Source organism: Sinohyriopsis cumingii, chromosome 12, assembly GCF_028554795.1.
Source record: "Sinohyriopsis cumingii isolate HCF-2022 chromosome 12, ASM2855479v2, whole genome shotgun sequence".
Classification (NCBI taxonomy): domain Eukaryota; kingdom Metazoa; phylum Mollusca; class Bivalvia; order Unionida; family Unionidae; genus Sinohyriopsis; species Sinohyriopsis cumingii.
Window position 1 is genome coordinate 44,531,001 of NC_142972.1, and position 23,300 is coordinate 44,554,300.

The 23,300-nt window shown below is 34.3% G+C and overlaps 1 protein-coding gene across 3 annotated transcripts in view; it reads right to left on the reverse strand.

Moving 5' to 3' along the window:
* LOC149786358 (transmembrane protein 135-like) overlaps positions 1 to 23,300 on the reverse strand; it is a 352,299-nt gene that overhangs the window by 260,286 nt on the left and 68,713 nt on the right. For all 3 annotated transcript variants that reach the window (XM_089976786.1, XM_089976785.1, XM_089976787.1), the window contains exon 5: positions 22,616 to 22,681. In XM_089976786.1, the coding sequence (XP_089832912.1) occupies positions 22,616 to 22,681 (66 nt within the window). The remainder of the gene's footprint in view (positions 1 to 22,615; positions 22,682 to 23,300) is intronic.

The following is a 23,300-nucleotide window of genomic DNA, read 5'->3' on the forward strand; positions in this document are numbered from 1 at the left end:
ATCAGAATATTTACAACAGAAATATAAATGTCCAGCAAAAGTACAGTATAGGGTTGTATATATGTAAATAAGCAAACTGAATTATCAAAACTCCTCCTTTTTAATTTTTTCCCCTAAAAAGGGCCAGATCTTACAGCAGATCTATACCAGTCGCACGTCTAATTTAAATAAAACAATCTGTGCAGTGTGGGAAGAGAAGTGATGACAACCTAAATTACCAAAATAAATTTTTCACAAACTTTCCCAAAAAAAAGAACGAGTGAAGAAAGTAAAATCTTATTGTACATGGACGTAAATGACATGTCTAGTCAACAAAGCTTCTTCAACCTATGTATCAGGAGAAGTGATGAAAAACTCAATTCCCAAACTAATATATTTTTGAAAATGTTTCAAAACATTACCCCAAAAATGACCCAGAAAAAAAAGTAAAACCGTATTACACATCAGCACTAGCCACATATCTAGTCTACAAAATCTCCATACAATTGTCTAACCCACATGTTAGGAGAGGAGATGAACTGAATTCCCAATGCAAACCCTTTTCACACAAAATTTCAAGAAATGTCACCCAAAATAAGCCAAAAAGGTTTCAATAAAATCTTTCCACAAATGTAGTATGTGAAAGCCATGACAAGGCGAATTTTCAGTAAAATCTTCCAAAGAATGTAGTAGGAGAAGCTATGACAGAAGTCTTCTCAAATATACAGTACCAAACTTTCTGACCATTTATCAAGAAATTTCCTCACAAAGACCACACGAAAAAATTCAAACCTTTCTGCACACCTACACTAATTACATATATGGCTAACAAAGTTTCACACACAAAACGTCTCTGACCAGTATGCAAGGTGAAGCATTGATGATCCAAATTTCCAAAATATCAACACTTGAAAATTTGTCAAAAATTTCCCCCAAAATGAGCCAGAGAAAAAATATCAAACTTTATTGCATATCTACACCAACCACACACAGTGTATCTACAAAATTTAAATCCAATCATGCAAACAAACTATGAGAAGTGAAAGATAAATATAAACGGTACAGTTCACCAATTTCATTGCTCTTCACTGTCACTGTCACAGTGAAGAGATAGTAAAAATGAGGTAGAAAATATAATTTGGGAGAATGGAAATGATAAGCATTAGAGGAAACAAGTGTTTTGTAATTAAATTTACGTATCAAAATTTTCTGCATGCAAAGGTATAATGTATATGTAAAACATTTTGTTATAGTCTATTGGTATTGTGATTTTAACTCAGTTTACACTGTCTCTGCAAGTTTAATAAAATTACAACAGCTGATTAGGTGGGATATCTTGCAATGTCTAATTTCATTACTAATTCGTCTGAAATTGCCTTAAAAAGATGCACTTCAACCAATCTGGCTGGTTATTTTTTTTTCTTTTTGTCTTCCTTGAGTATTACAGAAAAATAAGAGAAAAGAGCCCTAAAACTAAGGTACAGTAATTCTGATCACTTTTATCTTCCAATTATTTTTTTAGTAATGATAACTTTCAAAAATTGACACCGTTATGTGGACACAGATGAGGGAATTTATAGGTTGAAAAGTGTTTTAATTTTTTTTTTTTAATCACTTCCAACTGAAATCTTCCCACAGTAAAATAAAATCAAGTATGTTTTAAAATGTCAAACTTAAATGAGCCATGGTATCACATGTACTAAAATGTTGATTTACCCTCCTCATGAGCATTAATCATTATTTGTATTAAACATATTCTACACAACCAATGCCCTTTCATGCAGGTTCCCTATATAATGCCAATGACTAACCAATGTCACAATAGTCCCATTCATCACTATGTGACAGCCCTATCCCACACAAATCTAATTATTCCCCTTTCCACTCTTGACAGGAAATGTACAAGAATTGGATTTCCAAAATGTTTGCACAATTTAATCAACCGTCCCATCTAAAAATGGTTTATTTCGAACCATGTCACATTCAATGCTCAACAAATCATATTACACTTGATTCCATAATGTTTATCAATAATCAACATACACAGCAATTTCATATTTTCCTCTTCTGATTGCACTGGCTGTCAGATTGTGTGATAAACAGTCTTATCTGAAAAGGCTTTGTATTAAAGTGAAAATCCCATGTATTTTGACAAAGATTAATTGCAAGAAAAGCCTGAAAATAAAACATGCATGTGCATTTTTATTCTCTTAATTTTTGTTCCAACAATGGCTGCATATACCATTAATTTCTATGATAGATCAGCTTAAAACTCCACAAACTATATTTGTGTCTCTAAAACACATATCCCCCAATTGTCGACCAAAATGACTCAGTCCAGAAAGTTTTACATGTAATTTTTTTTACAAAAATTTGAAAAACTTAACGGCATAAAAAGCTAATTAGGTCCTCATAATATGCATATAAAAAGTGTGCTGAATTTCATTAGTTGACCTCAAATTGTTTTAGCTTAAATAAGATTTTCATTTTAAAAAACTCCACAAAAGTTTTTAAAGTTAAAAAATGTTAAAGCAAAATTCACAAATTATTGTAATGACTTGAAAATCTAATGAAATCATATCCATATAAATACAAATACCAGTCTAAAAATCTAATGAAGTCAAATCCATATAAATACAAATACCAGTCTGAAAATCTAATGAAGTCAAATCCATATAAATACAAATGCCAGTCTGAAAATCTAATGAAGTCAAATCCGTATGAATCAAATTCTGGTCAATATACAAAATTTAATTTGTCCACAAAGGTTCTATCACATTACAGTCAGGTTCAAAAAAAAAAAGTTTGTAAATTTGTATTTAATAAAAGAATAAAAGATACAAACTGCTGCAATGGCCTGAAAATTTAATAAGTTTATCAATATTTATATCACAATCCTTTCTGCTTTCTGTCCCCCCCCCTTCCCTCCCATGCATAATGGACAAATTAAGCAGAACTGTGGAGTGAGAGAGAAAGTAATTTGGGCTGGATTAAAACCTTGGAATAGAAATTACACCAAGCAACCTACAAGAATATCATTCGTCATAACGATATGTGTGCACTTTCCTTGGGATTTATCTACAGTATTTATCAATGATACAAAGTTGCTAACCATGTCAAAATTATGCAGTAAATTTCTTGGTTACGTGGTACACATACTGTGATGTATTTAATGTTTTGTTGTTGTTGTTGTTTCTTAACACATTAACCCCTGGTGACGAGTTTATGTGGCAGGAGGTAGTAGCCTACTGCCGAGCTCTGTAGCATCAAGGTCATGTATGATACACTAAAATGGGTGGTATTATGGAAAGGTAGACAGATGTAGTTCTAAAATGATACCAAATATTCTGGAATTTCTAGTTGCACTACAAAATACAGAGGGAAAAACCTCATTTTTCAGACCCGATTTTTTTTCTACCCAAAATTCACCTGCAGTCGGAATCCGATTTTGTGTTTGGATTTTAGACTTTTTGGTCTCAGATCTAAGGCAGACCAGTATGAACTGCAGACAGACAGATGAACCTTTGCAAAAAGTAGAAAAAAGTAGGATTCAGATGGACATTTGGAATAAAGGGTGGTCTCGATACGAAAATAATGGGTCCATTAAGTAACAAAAAAAAAAAAAAAAAGAACTCCAACTTTTACCCTTCTGCTCATGCACGAGCCAAATAGCCAATGAAAAACGATGTTTCTAACACAACTAGGCACTATGTTTTTGGAAGATCACCTGGAAATTGATGTATTCAGAAATAGCTTTCAAAATGTGTTTCCTAGTCGAATTTCAGATTAAAACGACAAAAACCTCCAGGGGTTAATGTGTTAAACATACTATAATGTTCTAAAAATCGATTATTATTAATTAAATATGAAAATGTCCAAAGATCACTCTCTCTCTCTCTCCCTCTCTCTCTCTGACTGCTCAGGTGGCCTAGTGGTTAGAGCATCTACCCTGGATGCAGGAGGTCGTGGGTTCAAACCCCAGCTGAGTCATACCAAAGACTTACAAAAATGGTACTAACAGCTGCCTCGCTAGGCGCTCAGCATTAAGAGGTTAGTGTAGGACTGGTCGGCTTGGTGTCAGAATAATGTGACTGGATAGGACATCATGCTACATGTCTGTGGCATGATGCCCCAGTGCTAGACATCACTTTAAACTGGCGCACTGCAGACATCGTAGTGATATGACTGGAAAATTGTTAAAGCTACATTAAAAATCTAAATTACACACACACACTCTCTGTCTCTCTCTCTCTCTCTCTCTCTCTCTCTCTGAGCTAAAATCTATGAATTAATGAGTGCAGAGGATTTTCGTTTGTGTCCTCCCTTGATGTCTCTGGACTTATGAATGATGGTAAAAGTTACGTCAGAGAGAGAGAGCAGGGAGAGAGAGAAAGAGAGTTTTAAAGTCTAACCAACCAGAGGAGAGAGAGAGAGAGTTTATGGCCAGTGGTACTGTTACTAAAGCAGAATAATGACTTAGATCAACTGTAAATATATTAAAATATTTTAATTACCTCTTGTTGGTTCATCATTTTGCTTAGTTTCTATTCCACATTAATTTCCATGCACCAATATGTGAATGGCTAAGCATTCATGTCAATGGCATTGCTAACCAAGTGTTTGTAGTGCTCTACTTTTTTAAAATAAAACCATCTTTCATGTTTAAATCATAAGTGTGTATTATATTGATTTAATCAATGTGAAGAAAAATAGAAACTAAAAAAAGAAAACAATCAACTTATCAATATGCAAAGGTTATTGTGAATAGCCACAAAAGGCATAGAACTACATTTTGTAGCGGACACACTCAGGGATGTGAGGAGTTCGTTCATTTGGTCAATACACATCTGCCTGTCGTAAATCTTAACTCCTTTCAAAAGTAAATATATGTATTTGTATGTGATATAAATAAAATGTATGTACAGTATGTACACTGTATCAATGATATACCACTCACTGTATAAAGTTTTCATTAAAAGGAAACTCCGCAAGTCTCTCACTTCCTTTTAATGAAAAATTTATACATCTCATGGTTTATCATTGATACAGCATACATATATATATATATATATATATATATATATATATATATATATATATATATATATATATATATATATATATATTCACCAGCTAAATTTAATTAGTCTATGTTGAGTGGGGTTTTTTGTACAATTTTGCTAAAAAGATTCTAAGGATGACAAACTCTGCAATGTATGGATGTATGCAAGAATGAGGGGAGCTATGGCAACTCAGATGGTAAAGAATCAGACTCAGAATCCAAGGCATTCAATACCTGACTAGGCCAGCCTGGTTTTGCTGCCTCAGCATGTTCTTTGGAAAGGTACTTGGTTCCCATTTCCTCAGCATGGTATAGCCAATAATATGTTAAAAGTGACATTTAAAAAAACAAAGAGAAAAGAAAAGAACAAAATCAATATTTCTACTGCAAATAGCTGAGGCACAAAAACTAAACCTGGTTAGATCTCTGAATACAAATTAAGGCAGTCCACTTCTGTAAAACAAACACTAGCTGTTCAGATTCAAAATGATGTAATCATTGCTTTATGACATCATTGATGTGACATCACTTTGTAACTATGTATTTCGTATCACTCTGTGTGTGTGCATGCATGCATGTGTGCATGTGCATGTGTTTGATTTGGATTTTTAATGTAGCTTTAACAATTTTTCAGTCATATCACTATGATGTCTGCAGAGTTGTAGTTATTTTTATACTGATGTATAAGCACTGGGGCTTCATGCCACAGACACGTAGAATCATGTCCCACCCAGTCACATCATCCTCACACCAGACCAACCAGTCCTAACATTAAAATCTTAATGCTGAGTGTCAAGCAAAGCAGCTGTTAGTACCAATTTTATAAGTCTTTGGTATGACTTGGCCGAAGTTTGAACCCATGACCTCCTACATCCGAGGCAGATACTCTAACCACTAGGTCACTGGAGTGGTCTTCATATCAATGTGAATAATGGAATAATTGAATGAAAAATGACATCATTGTGACTTTTGTTCCTTATTAAATAATGACAAGAAAACATGCATTTGCAATTTTAATAATCAAGATAACATCTGAGTGACAGAAAATGATGCTCAAGTCAATGAAAAGTACACCAAACCTTGGGAGATATTCAGCAATTTACAACATGCCTTATACTGGCCTTGCAGATTTTCTGTTGCAGAAAACCAATATCAATAATTTTGTCACGCTACAAAATCCACTTGTCATTATAATTCTCTTTTTGCACTTTGAACAAGTCTATTATCCTCAAAATATTCAAATTTGATGAATCTATAAATAATAAATTCCGAAATTCTTTTATGAATCAATGACAGGGTACTTTTTCCTATACTGTTCTAAACAATGACCATTTCTTTGAGATAGGTATGCAACTAAAAGTAGTGCAAGAAAATGTACACTAATATATTTTTAAGTGATTCTGGCTTGCTTGGTCCACTAGCAATGTAAAATATCAATTTTTTACATGAATAATATTTCAATATTTCACAAGAGATCATCCATAAAGCAGTCTTGAACTTAAAAGTGTGGGCCCTGAATAAAGAAAAGCTGAGCTATGGCAATGCCATGAGAAAATTACTTCAAATCAATAGTGCAAGAAATGATTCACAGTAAGTTATATTAGGAATGAAATGTTTCCATTACGGCAGTAAAAGCCGAATTTAACAGGAATTACATGCCAATTCACCAAGGTAAAGTTAATATCCATATAATCTTTCAAATTAAATTAACTAAAGAGGCCAATAATGGATGGCAATAAGATAATCAGATAAATCTTATCCAGAACTTGTTAAGACAAAAATACTGAAAAACAATTAGCATATACCTTTTGTTTTTACATGTGTTAACAAATGATCAGAAATGAAAGTAACTTTTCCAAAAAGAACAGGAACAGCATCATATCGATATGACTGTGCTATAATATATGTTGAAGTTTCTGTAAAATACAATATTATACAGGGGCCCTGAGTGGCCAAGTGGTCTAAAGCACTCTCCGTTACGGATCACTGCCATCTCACCTCTGTCTGTGTGGGTTCGAGTCTAGGATTCGGCCAGTGGGGGTATGTAAGAAAGCTTGAAAGTAACTTCTCATGGTCAGTGGTTCTTCCCAGGTTCTTTCTCCACCATTAATACTGGCCGCCATGCATAGCCTATCGTATGCTGAAAAATGGCGTTAAACCTCACAAAACCAACAATATTATACAGTTACAATACTAGACAGTTGGGTTACAGTATTGTTGTTTTCATGCAAAACTTTGTTACTTACATCACAACGTACATGTATAATTAACTCAAATGCAAGATACACAAATTATAGTTGGACTCACCAACAGTACAATTTTCTGCATGTTACAATGGCTGAACTGTGGCCATATTAAAGGTTAGATCAGTACCATTCTCAATTCAGCGTAACTATATATTGTTAAGTCTTACAGTGATAAACATAACATAATACGACTATTTGTTCAGGAGAAGTCTTATATCAAAAAGCCCATATTAATATGATCATTATTTCAGGAAATGAAGCATTAGAATTTTCAAGATGTCTGCCATGGCAACTGTGTTAAAGGTCAGAATGACGCCATTTTGATTTAGTACCATCTATAAATCAAAACATATCTTTTGGTGGAATCCTCATATTTTTAAGGCAATCCATTTAGGATTGTAGTGATAACAAGATTTTCTAAATGATGGTTGCTGGATCAGCACCATTTTCAGTTCTGACCATTTACATATTATACAAAGCCTATTCTTGAAAACTGCATGTCAACAGAAAACCCCATGTCAATGGAACAGTTCATTCCAGAGTAGCAGCAACAGCAAGACTGTCAATATGGCCATCATGGCAGTCATACTGGATGCCACAATTAGCAATGTTTTTATCTTGGACTATCAACATATCATATTAGTGAAAACTCCATCTTGAAATGACCATTTGTTCAGGAGAGAAGGCAACAACAAGATTTTTCAAGATGGACATTTAAGCTTTACTGAACAAACAAGGGGCATCGTTTTCTTTTAGGAACAACTAGACCTTGAAGATGAAACAGCTTGCAAAGTTTCATGTCATTCTTCAAAGCATTTCAAAAGGAGTAGTGATAAAAATGAACAGATGGATGCTGCATAGTGAGTAACAGGCCTACTGTATAAGCAATAGCACAGCCATAGTGTTATAACAAAACTTCCAAAAACATGCCACTTGGCCTATTAGGACCACATTATGTGCATAAATCAAACTTTGAGTTTGATCAATAAATTTAAAATTGAGCATGCTGAATGCTTAAGATGATATATATGTATATTCAAATCCCAACAGACCACTCTGGTGGGCTAAGTGGTTACAGCATCCACCTCAGATACAGGAGGTCATGGGTTCGAACCCCACCATACCAAAGTCTTATAAAAATGGTACAACCAGCTGCCTCATTTGGCACTCAACATTATGAGGTTAGTGTTAGGAGTCTAGCCTGGTGTCAGGATAATGTGACTGAGTGGAATGTGGTGCTACATGTCTGCATCATGATGCTCCAGTGCTAGACATCACTGTAAACTGCCACACTGCAGACATTGTAGCGATATGACTAAAACTGTTAAAGCTACATTAAAAATCGAAATCACACCCACACATACACCAACCTCAGATTATGCAAAGTTTCAGCATTCACCTCAGTCTCTACAGATACAGTTGTATATAGTCATGAAATAGATGGGTTTATTCATCATGGACAGTACTATTCATCACAGATAAAATGAGGTCACAGTGACCTACTTTTCCCACTCCAGTAACTGCATTAAGTTTTTGCACTTAGCTCAGTTTCTCTGACACTTACAAATGCAGTCATGCAATGCAATAGGTTTATGTTCTGATGCACCAACAGAGCAGACATCACATACAGTAAAGATTATACAATCTTTAAAAAAAAGTCCCGAGGACAATCGTACAGATAATCTGTGTTCCTTTCACAGTCAAGAGAGGACAATTGTACAAATAATCTATGTCCTTTCCTTGTCAATAGAGGACAAGTGTACAGATAATTCTTTTCCTAGTCAGTCCATACAGGACAATTGTACATATAATCTATGTCCCTATCCAAATCAAATGAGGACAACTGCACAGTTTATCTGTCCCTTTCCTAATCAACAGAGGACAATTGTATAGATAATCCATATAAAGAAATAAAATAAAAACCTCATGCTTATGCATCATAACATAACTGACAGACTAAAAAATTAACATGAAGACATTTCGTGACAATTAATGAATAGACTACTGTCTGCTTTACTGAACAGTAGCTAGTCTACTATTCTGTATTTTGTGACAATATAGAGACAAAAATAGCCTACCATATATACTCACCTATGAGTCCAACTACAAACTGTACACACCCATATTTTCTGTCACATAATGCACCAGAAGATCTGGGTCTGTGCAGTCTGTAAGGAGTAATCAGTAGAGCAAACAACAAAGACCCTGATTGGCAGGCACATTATGCTATGGCAGATCAGGATCTATGTTGTTTGCAGCTGAACTCAACTTATAAGCAAGTACATATGGTACTATTTAAATGCATGTGTTGTCAAAGCCTCTGGGATTTCAAATTCTGGGTCAGCAAGCCAGAATTCTGATCCTGACATTAGAGAAGACTCCTCAGATTGAGGGTGTTTATTTCAAATGGCAACTGTCAATCATGGGTTACAAAAGTTGTAGTTTGGTTGAGCAAGCCTGTACTATCAATATGTTAATTGGAAGTTTATCACAGTTCCACCCCAAACAAAACCAAAATGCTCCCAATGTAACATGAGTTACCCTGTCACACAGTAATTTCATAGTCCAGATTCACATTGGGCATGATTTAGGATGGTGTACTGGGAAAGTTATGCCATGGAAAGACAAGTTAAGAACAGCTCTTTTTATATTTGACACACACAAAAAATGCAACACAAGCTGAACATTTAACCATCCCTTTACAGTTGTTACCATGTAATTACTACCATTCATTCCTTGACCCATGAATGAATTATGTCCTGAACCTTCCCAAATCACTCTACAAGCTTTGAAATACATCCTCTTTGTCCATATTACTACATATTCACTTACAAGTTGAATCCAACTGCAAAAAAATCGACCCTGATCTGCCACCAGCAGATCTGGGTCTATGTTGTTTGTTACTCTTAAGAAACTGCACAGGACTGTAGTCTGATAATACAAACTTGTTTGTTTGCACCCCCCTACCGATTTAAATAATGGAAACCTTTAATGTGGTAAAAAGTGCAAGGAATTTAGTCAGTTCATTCATTGATTTATAGTTTTCTAACCCGACTCTGAGTAGAGTGGCCCTAACACATCTTATGCGCGTTTCTTGCTTAATGGAAGTTTTCAGTGCAATAGACGGACATGCTCGGATCCATTTCCAGTTTCTGGACAAGTCCATTTTTAGCAAAGGGGTGTATCACTACAGATGTACATACATAAGTCGTCTGCTTCCGATATTTACAATGTCGAATCAAGCAAAGGAAAATGACAACTACATTTTTCATGTGGATTTAGCAAGCGGTTTAATTTCTACGTTCATGTATGCAGATGGATATAATTCCAAACCCTCAACGTTATGTAATTTACGCAATTATTCAGCATTTGCCGAACAGGATGAACTACATCATTATGTTGTCTCATGGAAATAAACTAGCCTATAGTGTATGCAATATGGCGCCGTGTTAGTATGGAAAGTCTGTTAAGCATGAAATGGTGCAGGGGATGCCAGCATTAGTGCCATTCTGGTCACAGCCATGTTAAAAATCATAAATCAATGATTTAATTGACTTAGTTCTGTGCACTTTTTATCACATTAAACGTTCTCGTTTTTGAAATCGGTAGGGGGGTACAAACAAACGGGTTTGTGTTATCAGACTATAGATCTGGTGGTGCATTATACAACAGCAGATCTGGGTCTATGTTGTTTGTTACTCCTAAGAAACTGCAGAGGACTAGATCTGGTGGTGCATTATACAACAGAAGATCTGGGTCTGTGCAGTCTGCAGTTGGATTGAAGTCATAAGCCAGTATATATAGGATGTACAATTTTTTTGGTGTTGACTTAAAGTAGTAGATATTTGTTCAGTTTATTGGTGTTGATGATTCAGCTTTTGTAGCTAGTTTTAATATCAATGTCTGGTCATTTTTTTCCATAACTTACCTGATAATCTGGTAAATTTCCCTTTTCCAGTAATGTGAACAAAATCAATCTAATTTACCTAATTTTATTGATATCTGATCACTAGAGAATACAGTTTATATGGAATTTCAAATACCATCAATCGCTTTCCTGCCTCTGAGATGAGGTAATGTTTGACTTATTTGACAGTCAAATTCACAGTTATTGTTCAGAAGGCAGAAAAAATGGTCTACTTGCCCAACAATGACCTCTGACCTTTAGAATCAAAAATCAATAGATGTCCTCCTCATCTCAAATGCAAGTAAGGGACAAAATCTGGTCAACATAAAAAGCATAAAACTCAAGCTATCTTGGTGACTTTCATCTACTGACCCCAAAATCATTCATGAGTCAGCCACAATGTTTGGTCATGGCTTTTTACATAGGAATTTAACTTATTTTGTGGAAACTGTTTCCTTCTTGAGTCCATCTGACCTTGACTATTTAATTTTAAAACCCATAATCAACAGGTGTCTTCCTGTTTCAAATGCAACCCATCAATAAAGTTTTGTTAAGGCATGCCACACAAAACTTAAGAAGTTTTGTATAAATATTTTGGTGACCTTGACATATGACTTTTGACCAACAAGTATGGATGTCTTCCTTGTCTCACATGTAAGCCATTCATAAATTTTGGTTGAAGTAGATGATATAGTGTGGAAACCATATTGCTTTCAAACCTTAAAGTCATTGTGACTCTGACCTTTGACCTTTTATCCCAAAATCAATAGGTGTCTTTCTTAAGTCTGATTCAAGCCATTTACAAATCCTATGTCTGGTTCAAGCCATTTACAAATGTTTGGTTATTGCATCTTGTATACAGGTCAAGCTGTTGTTTTGAAACAGCTCTCTTTCAATTCCTGTCACACTGACCTTCTGAGCCAAAAATTTTAAAGATTCCTTACTTGCCCTAAATATAAGCTACCTACAAAGTATGGCAATGGTAGATGGTGGAGAACTTAGATATTGTGCAGAAATCAAATAGTGAACAGAACATATATGATATACTCTGCCTTACAGCAAGCATATTAAAATATGTTATAGAGGAAAAATGGACATATTTCTGCAAAATGGATTATTTATTATTTATATCTATATATCTAGTGAAATTAATGCCCTATAATATGAAGATATACACATGTCTGAATGACCCTGATGTAAACAGTGTGCAAATGAAGTTATCCAAACAGCATACAAAATTTTTGTCAACACAGATCATTACTTAAACACTGTCCTGCAGATCATGGTCCAAAGAACTGTAAAATTTGGATGTATAGTTTTGATGTTATTGAGTTGTTGTGAAAGCGAGCCATTTGTATTGTATAAATACATCTCATTAATCAATAAAGTATGTTGCCTAAATGAAATTCAAGTGGGAAAAGGAAGAACAAACTCTGCACTTAGGATAACACAGACCATTATACTGTGGTACATAACATGGATAAAAGCAAAACATGCATATACTGCCCGACAAACAATGAAAATTACATAAAGACATGCTGCCAGCCAATAACGGGCACCAACGACGTGAATTCTCCCAACAATGGGAAATGATGTTCATCCAATAGGTATGATTCAAAGAAGCTTATTTAAGCAACAGAATGACTTGAAACAAACTTGGATCTTGAGAAGTATGAAATCAAACAACCAATTCATTTTCAATAGGAATCAATGTTAAGTTTGAGAAAATTCAGTTACTTTTATGTACTAGATGATCCAGTTTACAACACATGTACTTATTGGCTGAAGTAAGCCCAAACTTTCTGAATCACAGTAGAAAGTGAAAGAAATTATTACAATCTTGAAAAATTAAAAAAGAAAATTCCACACAGTTAATGAAGTCAATGGCCTGATCTCTGAGTATTAAATATGGTATCCAATGTTTGGTACACTTCTCAATAATTAGTGGTCTGATTCCTGCACACATATGGTAAACAATTTAAGCAGATGAGAATACAGTGCCCTGGGGCACTGTAAGACCAAAATGAGAACATAAATCTGTCCAGAATGATTTGTTTGTCTAATATACACAAGAAACACAGCAAGTGTCAAGAGTAAGGGTCTGTACATAATGACTGCATGGGCATAATGTTGTCAATAATGAAAGCATATTCCAAAACACACTTATTCATAGTAAACAATATGATGATTCAGGCACACTGACTGTATAATTAAAATAATAAAACAAAAAAGGTACTGAATGAATAAAGTATACATGCAGGCAATCAGTAAAAATACATATCACTTAAGCCAGAAAGTCTTTGTGAAGGGTCACTTCGACCTTTCTTCTTTCTGCCCCCCCCCCCCCCCGGTCAGTGTTAAAAACTTGAAAGGCTAGAATTTATGACTGAGTGAGATTTGACCAAGGGCATTGCTACGCTGTCCTGAGAATGTAAACATTTGAGCTACCCATAACCGCTTGATAGGAACCCATGTCAAAATTATCATTTTCAAAGCGAAATTAATATCCCCTGTAGTTCACAGATTCTATGCTGTCTAAATCTGACAGAAGAAATTATTATCTTGAGGAAAATTTAGGAACCACTGCCTACACTTGGGCAGAATAAATTAAGGCGTACACCTTAATAGCAATGTGAATTTAAAGTGACAACCATAGTCAGAATTCTTTAGTCTTAATTTCCTGAGAAAGGAGTAGTTTTGGCTCTGGGGGAAGCCTAATGAGAATAGTGCTTTCCTCATTAAACAAGAAAGGGACCAGGTGGCTGTCTTGTGAGAAAAGGCAGGGTTTACTGCTGAAAGAGAACAGCATTAAGGTACGCAATTTTAATTTCCCATGTAATTTTCTATTTTTTGATTGTTTATTTAATGCAAATGTATTTGCTATGACTAGGTTCCATATTATGTATCATTTATTCAATTTCATGGAAAAGTGTTGATGCTAGACTTGTTATGCCATTTATTTTATTCAATTTCATGGAAATGTGTTGATGCTAGAGTTTTTATGCAATTTACCTTTTAATTTTACAGTTATTAGTTCATTGGAAAAATTGATTGCATGGGATCCAAAATTTCATATGTGTAGGATTTCATAGGGTTATATGAAACAATTTTCTTTGTTAGGACAATACTGACTATCATGAGTTAACGATAATTACCTATTTATATTTGATTTTGTAATGTTTTAAATAATCTTGCTGGTTAGAGACTGCTGTGAGTTAGAATTTGTGAATTTCATACAATATTTAATGAACATGTAATAGCATAGGTAAAAGAATACCGTAATGTTTGATAGACGCTTAGGTGGTAATTTATGATCTGTCACAATGAAGCGAGGGTAATGTTCTACCATACTAAGTCAGAATTTGCGCAGTGTGTGGATAGCTAGTATGCTTCTGAGTAATGAAGTGAGGGAATTTTAGAAAGTGGTACATAAAGATATATAGGGGTAATTTTGTCCTTTAAGGAACAGCTTTCTGGGAGAGAGACAGGACAGTATGAAGATGGAAGTCTGAGAAAAAAAGGACAAGGTCAGAATAAAGGACTACGAGGTCCAGGAAGAGACGAAGCATAGAGAATTGGAAGTCAAGAAAATAAGAAGACATTGATACATGCATGGTCAAGGGAGGAAGGTGATACAAATCAGTTGTGGATATTGAGCTCTTTACACCACTTGTTATTATGATGGAATAAATCCAAATCGGACACTGCTATTAAATTCTGTTGACATAATTTAGATTGAATTGGAATTGCCATATTTTAGTGTGTTTTGATTAAATTTGTTATTTTTCTTGTCTAAGGGGGCTCATATTTCTTTATTTCTTCCCAGTATTCTTGCTCAGTTCTCTAATGAAATTCTATTCTTTTTTCACTCCCACCAGGCTATAACATCGAAGGAAGTCATCCTCTAGATAATGCCAGCCAAATCCAAATAACCACCCCTCTTCCTAAGAGGGCAACATTACATATTTCCATAATAAAATGATATAGTACACACACAACCTATCAAGGATCCACATATCTTGACTGGAGAATGCAGTGAACTACCATGTTGCATTGAAAATATGCAGAATTTTGCCAACCAAATAAAGTGGACCCAAATATTAGGGACTTTAAATTTTTCAACAGAAACAATACAACCTACACTGCATTGTTTTCCAAGCTAATTTTATTCATAATTTGTTTTATCTAGTTAGAGTGTTACTTTTTATATTTCTATTTGATATTTTTCTTTAGCTTCAAATTACAAACTATTCAAATTATACCTTTTTTGTGCTATTTTCCAATTTAAATACTTGTATTGATTCTTATGAATCCTGTAATCTAAAATTATTTTTGCAAATGCTTTCAATTTCTTCTTAAAAAAATGGGAAAAACTTGTCACAACAATAAACCTTTGATTCTCAATATTCATCATAGGTTATCTTCCTTGTTTTAATAGACAAAATGGCTAGTAAATTATTTGTTATGTGTGGTAACAGTAACCATATCTGAAGGCAGATCATCAGAATCTGTAAAATGTTGAAAGGCATCTAAACCACGATGCTTTCTTTAAAATCTGGTCAAATAATGTTGAGTGAATCATGAGAAGTCAGTCGAAGCTTTTGCTATTTTGAGCAATGGTGGCCATATCTGCTAGATCTGATTAAATTTGAAAGCTCTCTTTGCCATGACGATTTCAATAAATTTGTGGTCGGATTCTGTTCAGCAGCTATTAAGAAGCCATTTAAAGTTTTTCTTTCTATCTTTAGTAATGGGATCCATATTTGCTGGCAAACATCATCATTTGTACAAACTCACCCATCCATCTGTCTGTCTACCTACCTGCCTACCTACATATCCTTTCAACCATCCAAACATCTAGTATACATATTTATATTACTGTATAATTATTGCATTATGATATTGTATATATCTTATAATTATTGTATAATGGGTCAGGAAATGCCACTGATGGGCTGAGTAGCTTTTTTCAGTGTTCTTGACCATGGGACAAGCAGATTTAACAGTTTTTAGCCCACCCACCCCCCGGAATACCTTTTTCTTTCAAAAATGGTTTATGTAGCCTATAACCCAAAAAGGTATTACCACTGAAAATTATAGTATCAATGCTATAGTAGGAAAGACCAGCTACCTACCATCTGTGGTAAGCAACCAGTCTGTGACTGGTACATGCTGGAAAAAGACACTGAGAAATAAATGAATATGCATAATAACAATCTTTCATTGGCATATTCTTGTTATGGTTACAAGCAATGCTTCTAATTAAGGTCACTAATTCTGAAGCATGAAAGAGGAGCTTCCTTCACAGGTAACCAATCACGGTGACTGGTGGAGGCATTCTCCCCAATAATTGAGGTTACAGTTTGGTGTTTTGTTCATTTTAAATGTAGTATATTTATAGGGTGGTGCCCTTGTGTGACAGGTCAGGTTTTTACAAATATTTTGACACTTGTACTTTTGGGTGAAATGGGAAACTCTTGCTGTGTTTTGAGTTGACAGGGGTTCGTGTCAACGATAAAATTTCACCCAATAAGAATGTAGGCAACCACTTGTAAACGGTCACTTTTCAAATCTGCCCACAACTAACAATTAATTGACTGGAACCAGAGCATTATGACAGTGGCACTAAAATTAATTACCTTGTGCAAAACTTCATCCTATGGCTTTTGTGGAGCTGTCTCTGGCAGTAATTAATAGATTTACAACCAATCATAATCCATTATCAGAATGAAATGGCAAGATTTGATTACCATTACGTCTAACAGACTTCTCTGTCAACCACTAACCCTTTACAATAAAAATTTAATATAGATTAAATGACTTCTGATGCTTTACATTCTGTCCAATTATAACATACCATATATATTCTCTTATACAAATCTGTCTGATTTTCAACTGACAGCAACCAAGTTATTCCAAACAGCCAAACAAGGTTCATGCCCATCCAATCTAATCATGTGTCCCTATGGAAAATGACAAAATTAGACTTAAGGAGGTCGCCTAATTATCATATAACGTGTTTCAAAAAATCTGTTAAGCTCTTGAACATTTGCTATAGAAACAATTTTGATGCAGTATGTTGATACACTGACAAAAAATCTTTATATATCTTCTTTGCTTCATACATGAATTAAACAGCATATAAAATAATGTTGCAACGGATAATTTTCAGGCATATATGATTAGCATACTGTTTCATTGTAAAGTAGACACAGAATACATTTTAGGATCTAATAAATATAAGCCAAAATTGAAAAGCAGTTAAAAACTTCATGTCATTTGCAAGATATTTGCTTCAAATTCATACAGATGTTTGTTTCATGATCCTAGGTTTACACTAGAATTTTCAAAGTAGTGGCCAAATTTTGATCTGAAAAATACTGTGTATGTATATCTAGTGTACCAGAGAATGACTGCACTCAGAGATAGGCTGCACTCAGGTAATTTTTTATTTCAGATCTGACTCCAATTCAACAGTAGTTGTTACTGCACATATAGAAATCTGTCTTGAGAAATGACAGCCAGTTTTTAGAGACCAGGATCTCCATGCACAGATTTATTGATTATATAGTGTTATGACCTGTTAAGAGAGACCACCTGTCTTGAGAGACCATTATTATCTGGCAAAACCAGGTTCTACTGTACTCACTTATAAGTTGGGTACAGCTGTAAAATGTAAACCCTAATCTGCAGCCACATAACCCACCAGTAGATCAGGGTACCATGTAGTTTGTTCTAGTGATTACCGGTACTCCTAATAATCTTATGAGACCATGATCTACCAGAGCATTCTGTTATGGCAGATCTGGGTGTCGGCAGTTGGACCTGACTTCTAAATGAGCATATGTGGTACATAATATTGATACTGAATAGTATTTTCTTTCTTAACTCCCCTCTTTAGCTAAAAGATTTAATTTCAAACTAACAGTTCTATTAATTGCTTGGTTATGTATTTATACCTTTTCCTTAAGAAATGTGTAATCCCTTACATACTTTATGCAGCCTTGACAAAATGATTAAGTAGAAGACAGGAATGGCTTAATGGTACAAATCTGCAAGCAACAGCAGAAGCCCCTAATTTTCAATTGCCCCTATTACTTCCAATTTGTAGTTGCCCTATTATCCCTAATTCTGAACTGCCTCCACTGCCCCTAATTTTCAAATGACAAATAGGTTGTCTCTATTCAAATGTATCACCATCTGAAAATCTGTATTGCCATCAGTGATTTTGCTAAGCACTAGTATCAACACTATGACAATAAATACATGTACACTCTACAGAGATGTTATCAGGTTTTTGCTGTGATTCTGAATAGATGGCAAAACATTTGGAATAAGCAGAACTTTGCAGTAAACTTTTCAGACACTAAAAATTACAACTGCTGATGCAATAGTGGACATGAAGTTACCATAAGCAAACTTACAAGGCTACAGGTGTACTGACATGATGGTAACTGACCTATCATCAGCTGTCAATCAATTCCAAATTTTTAATGAGAGCTGTACATTGACATGATGGTAACGGACCTAAAACTGTGTGGTCCCTTAAGTGTCCTGTACAGACTGGTTCTATTATATTACCTATATACCCCAAAAAGACAAATGCATTGCATAGTCAAACCGGCCTTACAATTCATCTGTATTTTTAGCAACCATTTTTTTTCATAGTCCTGTTAACAAGCTTAAAAGTAGAAATAAATTTCTAATAAGCATTTTAATGCCACTTTTCTAGGTTCATAAAATATGGCTGTTTATGATAATTGTAATAATGCTTGTTTACTATAAACATTTTATTTATCAAATGATTATGTAATCATGACTACTGTGTTATTTTTACATTAAAATATACAGATCGCTTCAGCGGCCTAGTAGTCAGAGCATCTGCCTCGGATGTGGGAGGTCATGGGTTTTGAACTCTGGCCGAGTCATACCAAAAACTTATAAAAATGGTATTAACAGTTGCCTTGCTTGGCACTCAGCATATGAAGTTAGTGTTAGGACTGGTGGGCCTGGTGTCACGATAATTTGACTAAATGGGACATGATGCTACATGTCTATGACATGATGCCCCAGTGGTAGACATCACTACAAACTGCCATAATCACACATCGTAGCAATATAACTGAAAAATTGTTAAAGCTACATTAAAAATCCAAATTATACAAACACATACATTAAAATACCCGTGTCATAAAATGTTCAAATATACAACACATTATGTCACAAAATGATCTCATAACATTATGCAAGGGAAAAGCATGATGGCAGAGTTGTCCAACTGTATTTCAGTCATTTCTCAATACTATTCCGCAGTTTGGTAAAATAAATCAGTATTTGTGCATCATGTTTTAAACAGATTACTATATTTCTGATCAGTTCCAATTTATGAAACTCATTCAGAAATTTTAATTTTAAGCAAGCCTTGACTCACTGAGATAGAAAGTATAGGACTCATTTAATAAATTTTATTTTGAAATGAGCACCTTTGAAAGATGTTTTTCATATCAGGGCACTTCTGTCTACATATATATGGTACATCACCTGGCTGGATCAATCAGTCAGGTCACCACTGAGTGTGAATAAGACTACTTTAACATCCCCTGTCAGTACATCATTGTTCATGACAACAATCAACAAAACTGACACCTTGACAAGCATTTAGCTTCCTATGATTAAAAATAAATTGAAATAGTATATCAAACCATTTGCATCAGTTATTTAAAAATCTCTTGCAGTATTAAATACTAAACACATTATTCATGACAACTTGAGAATTTCTTTATAAAATATGTGACTACTGTTTAGTGGTTATGCTGTTCATCAAATATATTTGGGACACAATAAACTTGGGGAAATTATCATATTACAATTTAACCTGTTTACATCTTCAAAGTTGTTTACAGCTAAGATCTCTTAGCAGGACATCTTATATGATACTTGGTGCAAATGCCAATTTCCTGCTGTTTGTTCTTAAAAAGAACAACTGAAATTCATTCTCTTTTTATCCCCTCATTAATTCAAAGGACTATATTGAATAAAGGACATTCCCCCCCCCCATTTTTATTGGGGAAAACAATAACAATTACTTGCATTATATGCAATACATTACATTCACTTATCAAGTCAACATGAATACATTAACTTATCAAATATACATGAATACATTCACTTTAAGTCTACATGAATACATTCACTTATCAAGTCTACATGAATACATTCACTTATCAAGTCTACATGAATATTCACTTACCAAGTATACATGAATACATTCACTGTAAGTCTACATGATACATTCACTTATCAAGTCTACATGCATACATTCACTTAGTCTACATGAATACATTCACTTAAAGTCTACATGAATACATTTACATAAAGTCTACATGAATACATTCACTTATCAAGTCTACATGAATACATTCACTTACCAAGTCTATATGAATATTCACTTATCAAGTCTACATGAATACATTCACTTAAAGTCTACATGAATACATTCACTTGTCAAGTCTACATGAATACATTCACTTATCAAGTCTACATGAATACATTCACTTATCAAGTCTACATGAATATATTCACTCATCAAGTCTACATGAATACATTCACTTATCAAGTCTACATGAATACATTCACTTATCAAGTCTACATGAATACAATCACTTATCAAGTCTACATGAATACATTCACTTATCAAGTCTACATGAATACAATCACTTATCAAGTCTACATGAATACATTCACTTAAAGTCTACATGAATACATTCACTTATCAATGCACTTATCAAATCTACATAAATACATGCACTTATCAAGTCTACATGAATTAATGCACTGATCAAGTTCAGACCTGATGCACTTTACTGCATGCTGTAAGAAGAAAGCAATGGAGAAAGAAGTCATCGTGGCATAGCGGATGGCATGCACAACAAGAGACCACAAGGGTGCATATTCAATTCATACTGCTGGATAAGCCCCGGCTGGCTGATTGGTAAAACTGAGAGAAAGTCAGGACAAAAAAGTCACAAATACACATCGGACAGAAAGTCAAAGGACAAAAGGTTGTAGTTTAAATTAATATAGCAATGGTGGCCATGCCAGAGAAAAAGTCACAGGATCTAAAGTCACACTCTGAATTTTCATAAACTGATTTTCTTTTTATAAATTATTTAAATCATTACATTATCTTCTATTATTCTTAACTGTTGTTATTAATGATCACAGTGAACTGATGTATTTACTGAAAAAGGACCGATGTTTACCAACTGAAGTCTTAATGGGCAAATTGTAAAACAAGCATATACCATTGAGATCATTCAGGTTTACAGGCTTACCCTTAGACAGGAAAGGTAGCTTGATACAGGTAAAATGTTGGTTTCAATCTCTAATTACATTTTAAACAAGAATGTTAATAAAAAGTAACTTTTTTTGTGCTAAATGACTTTACTTTTCCCATGGTTTCAAATACAGTCCTAATTCTACCACAGAAGAGACAAAAAACATTGTGTGCTGATCATACGTCAGACAAGAAGACCATTCCTGAGTATCGTCATGGTATTGCTATGACCATTCAATTGACAAGATATACAGCAATGCAACAAGAATTATCAGACTAAGCAATTTAAATTTTATTATGAATGAACGTTTGCATTAGCAGTGACAGTTACAATAATGTGTTTATTTTGTTAGCACTATGTATGCTCTTATTTTCTTAAAAATTGTCATAAAATATCTTGAAAGTATTTGAAAAAATGTGGCTGATACTTTGTTTATTATGTTAATATATCAGTGAAGAAGGTGCAATTAAATGTCATTCATATAAAACCCTAGAACATCACAAAATTCAAAGCCTGGCTTCTGTCGTGTGACTTTTTCTCCTACATGTAACTCATAATAGTGAAAATTCAAATTGTGACTTTTTGTCCTGTGACTTTCTGACTTTATGTAATTTTCTGTCCTACAACAAACTGATACGGTGTGTCACTGGGCAAGGCACTTTACTCAAACTACCTCAGCACCAAACAACCTACTTGTGCTGATGTGCCCTAAAACACCAAAACAAACCAATCTATCACTAACATTATCAATCTAAAAGTCGAACATGTATTTTCATTCTGTTGATTAATTAAGATATCAGAAGCTGTATATGGAATTTTATTTGACAAAGTACTCAGTTTGATAAATGTTACATTATTATGCTTTCTGCTCCGATATTTCAACAACTTAACGGATCAAGTGATGATTCAATTGCTGCAATGGTATCATAACATAACAGTGATAATGGCCACCCTGTCAACCTGATGAAGACTATCGTTGGTTGTCATGGAAACGTAATACTTACCACCGCTAGTTACCGCAACAACCCGCAGATGACCTTGATATTCATAAAGGATTCTCATTACAGTGGACTGATTCACTTACCTCTCCATTGCGGATTGGCTTAACAAGTCCTCTTGAAGCTAACATCCGATATAGAGTTTCAAGTGCCTGTAACAATAAAGTTACGAAAATCTCAGCTTGCTTACACATCATCAACATATATATCTAAGTATACTGTATAGCTAAATGTGAACAAGATAGAACCTGGGTTCTTCCATCATATAAAGCTCCCATCAAATCAGGGTCTATGTCTTTTATTGTACCATATTCAACATAATATCTACATATACCTAATATAGTCTAATAGCATATGATCTTTTCTGATCAAAACATGCAGATTAACAGCCACTTCTAAGCGTCTATGTTCCAGTTCTTATAAAAGGATGCAAACCTCTTCTTCAAATATCATGATCTCATATCTACCAACATGCTCACCTGTTTATCATTATCATTTATTTTGTGGGTTAAATCTGCTCGGAAACATATCTTACACGTGTGATGTTGGGTGCAACCATATTGGGAGAGAAAATGAATATCCAGAGCGGAGAGTTCCAAACATGGACAACGGATTCTAACTCTTCTAGCATGTGTATACACACAATAGAAACTCTGTTTATGGTATTCTCAATGTCTGCTGCACTGAAGTCAGGAAATGTTACATAAATAATAAACACACATAGAAGATATTATATCAATTATGGAATTTACATTTAAAGTGAACCACGTA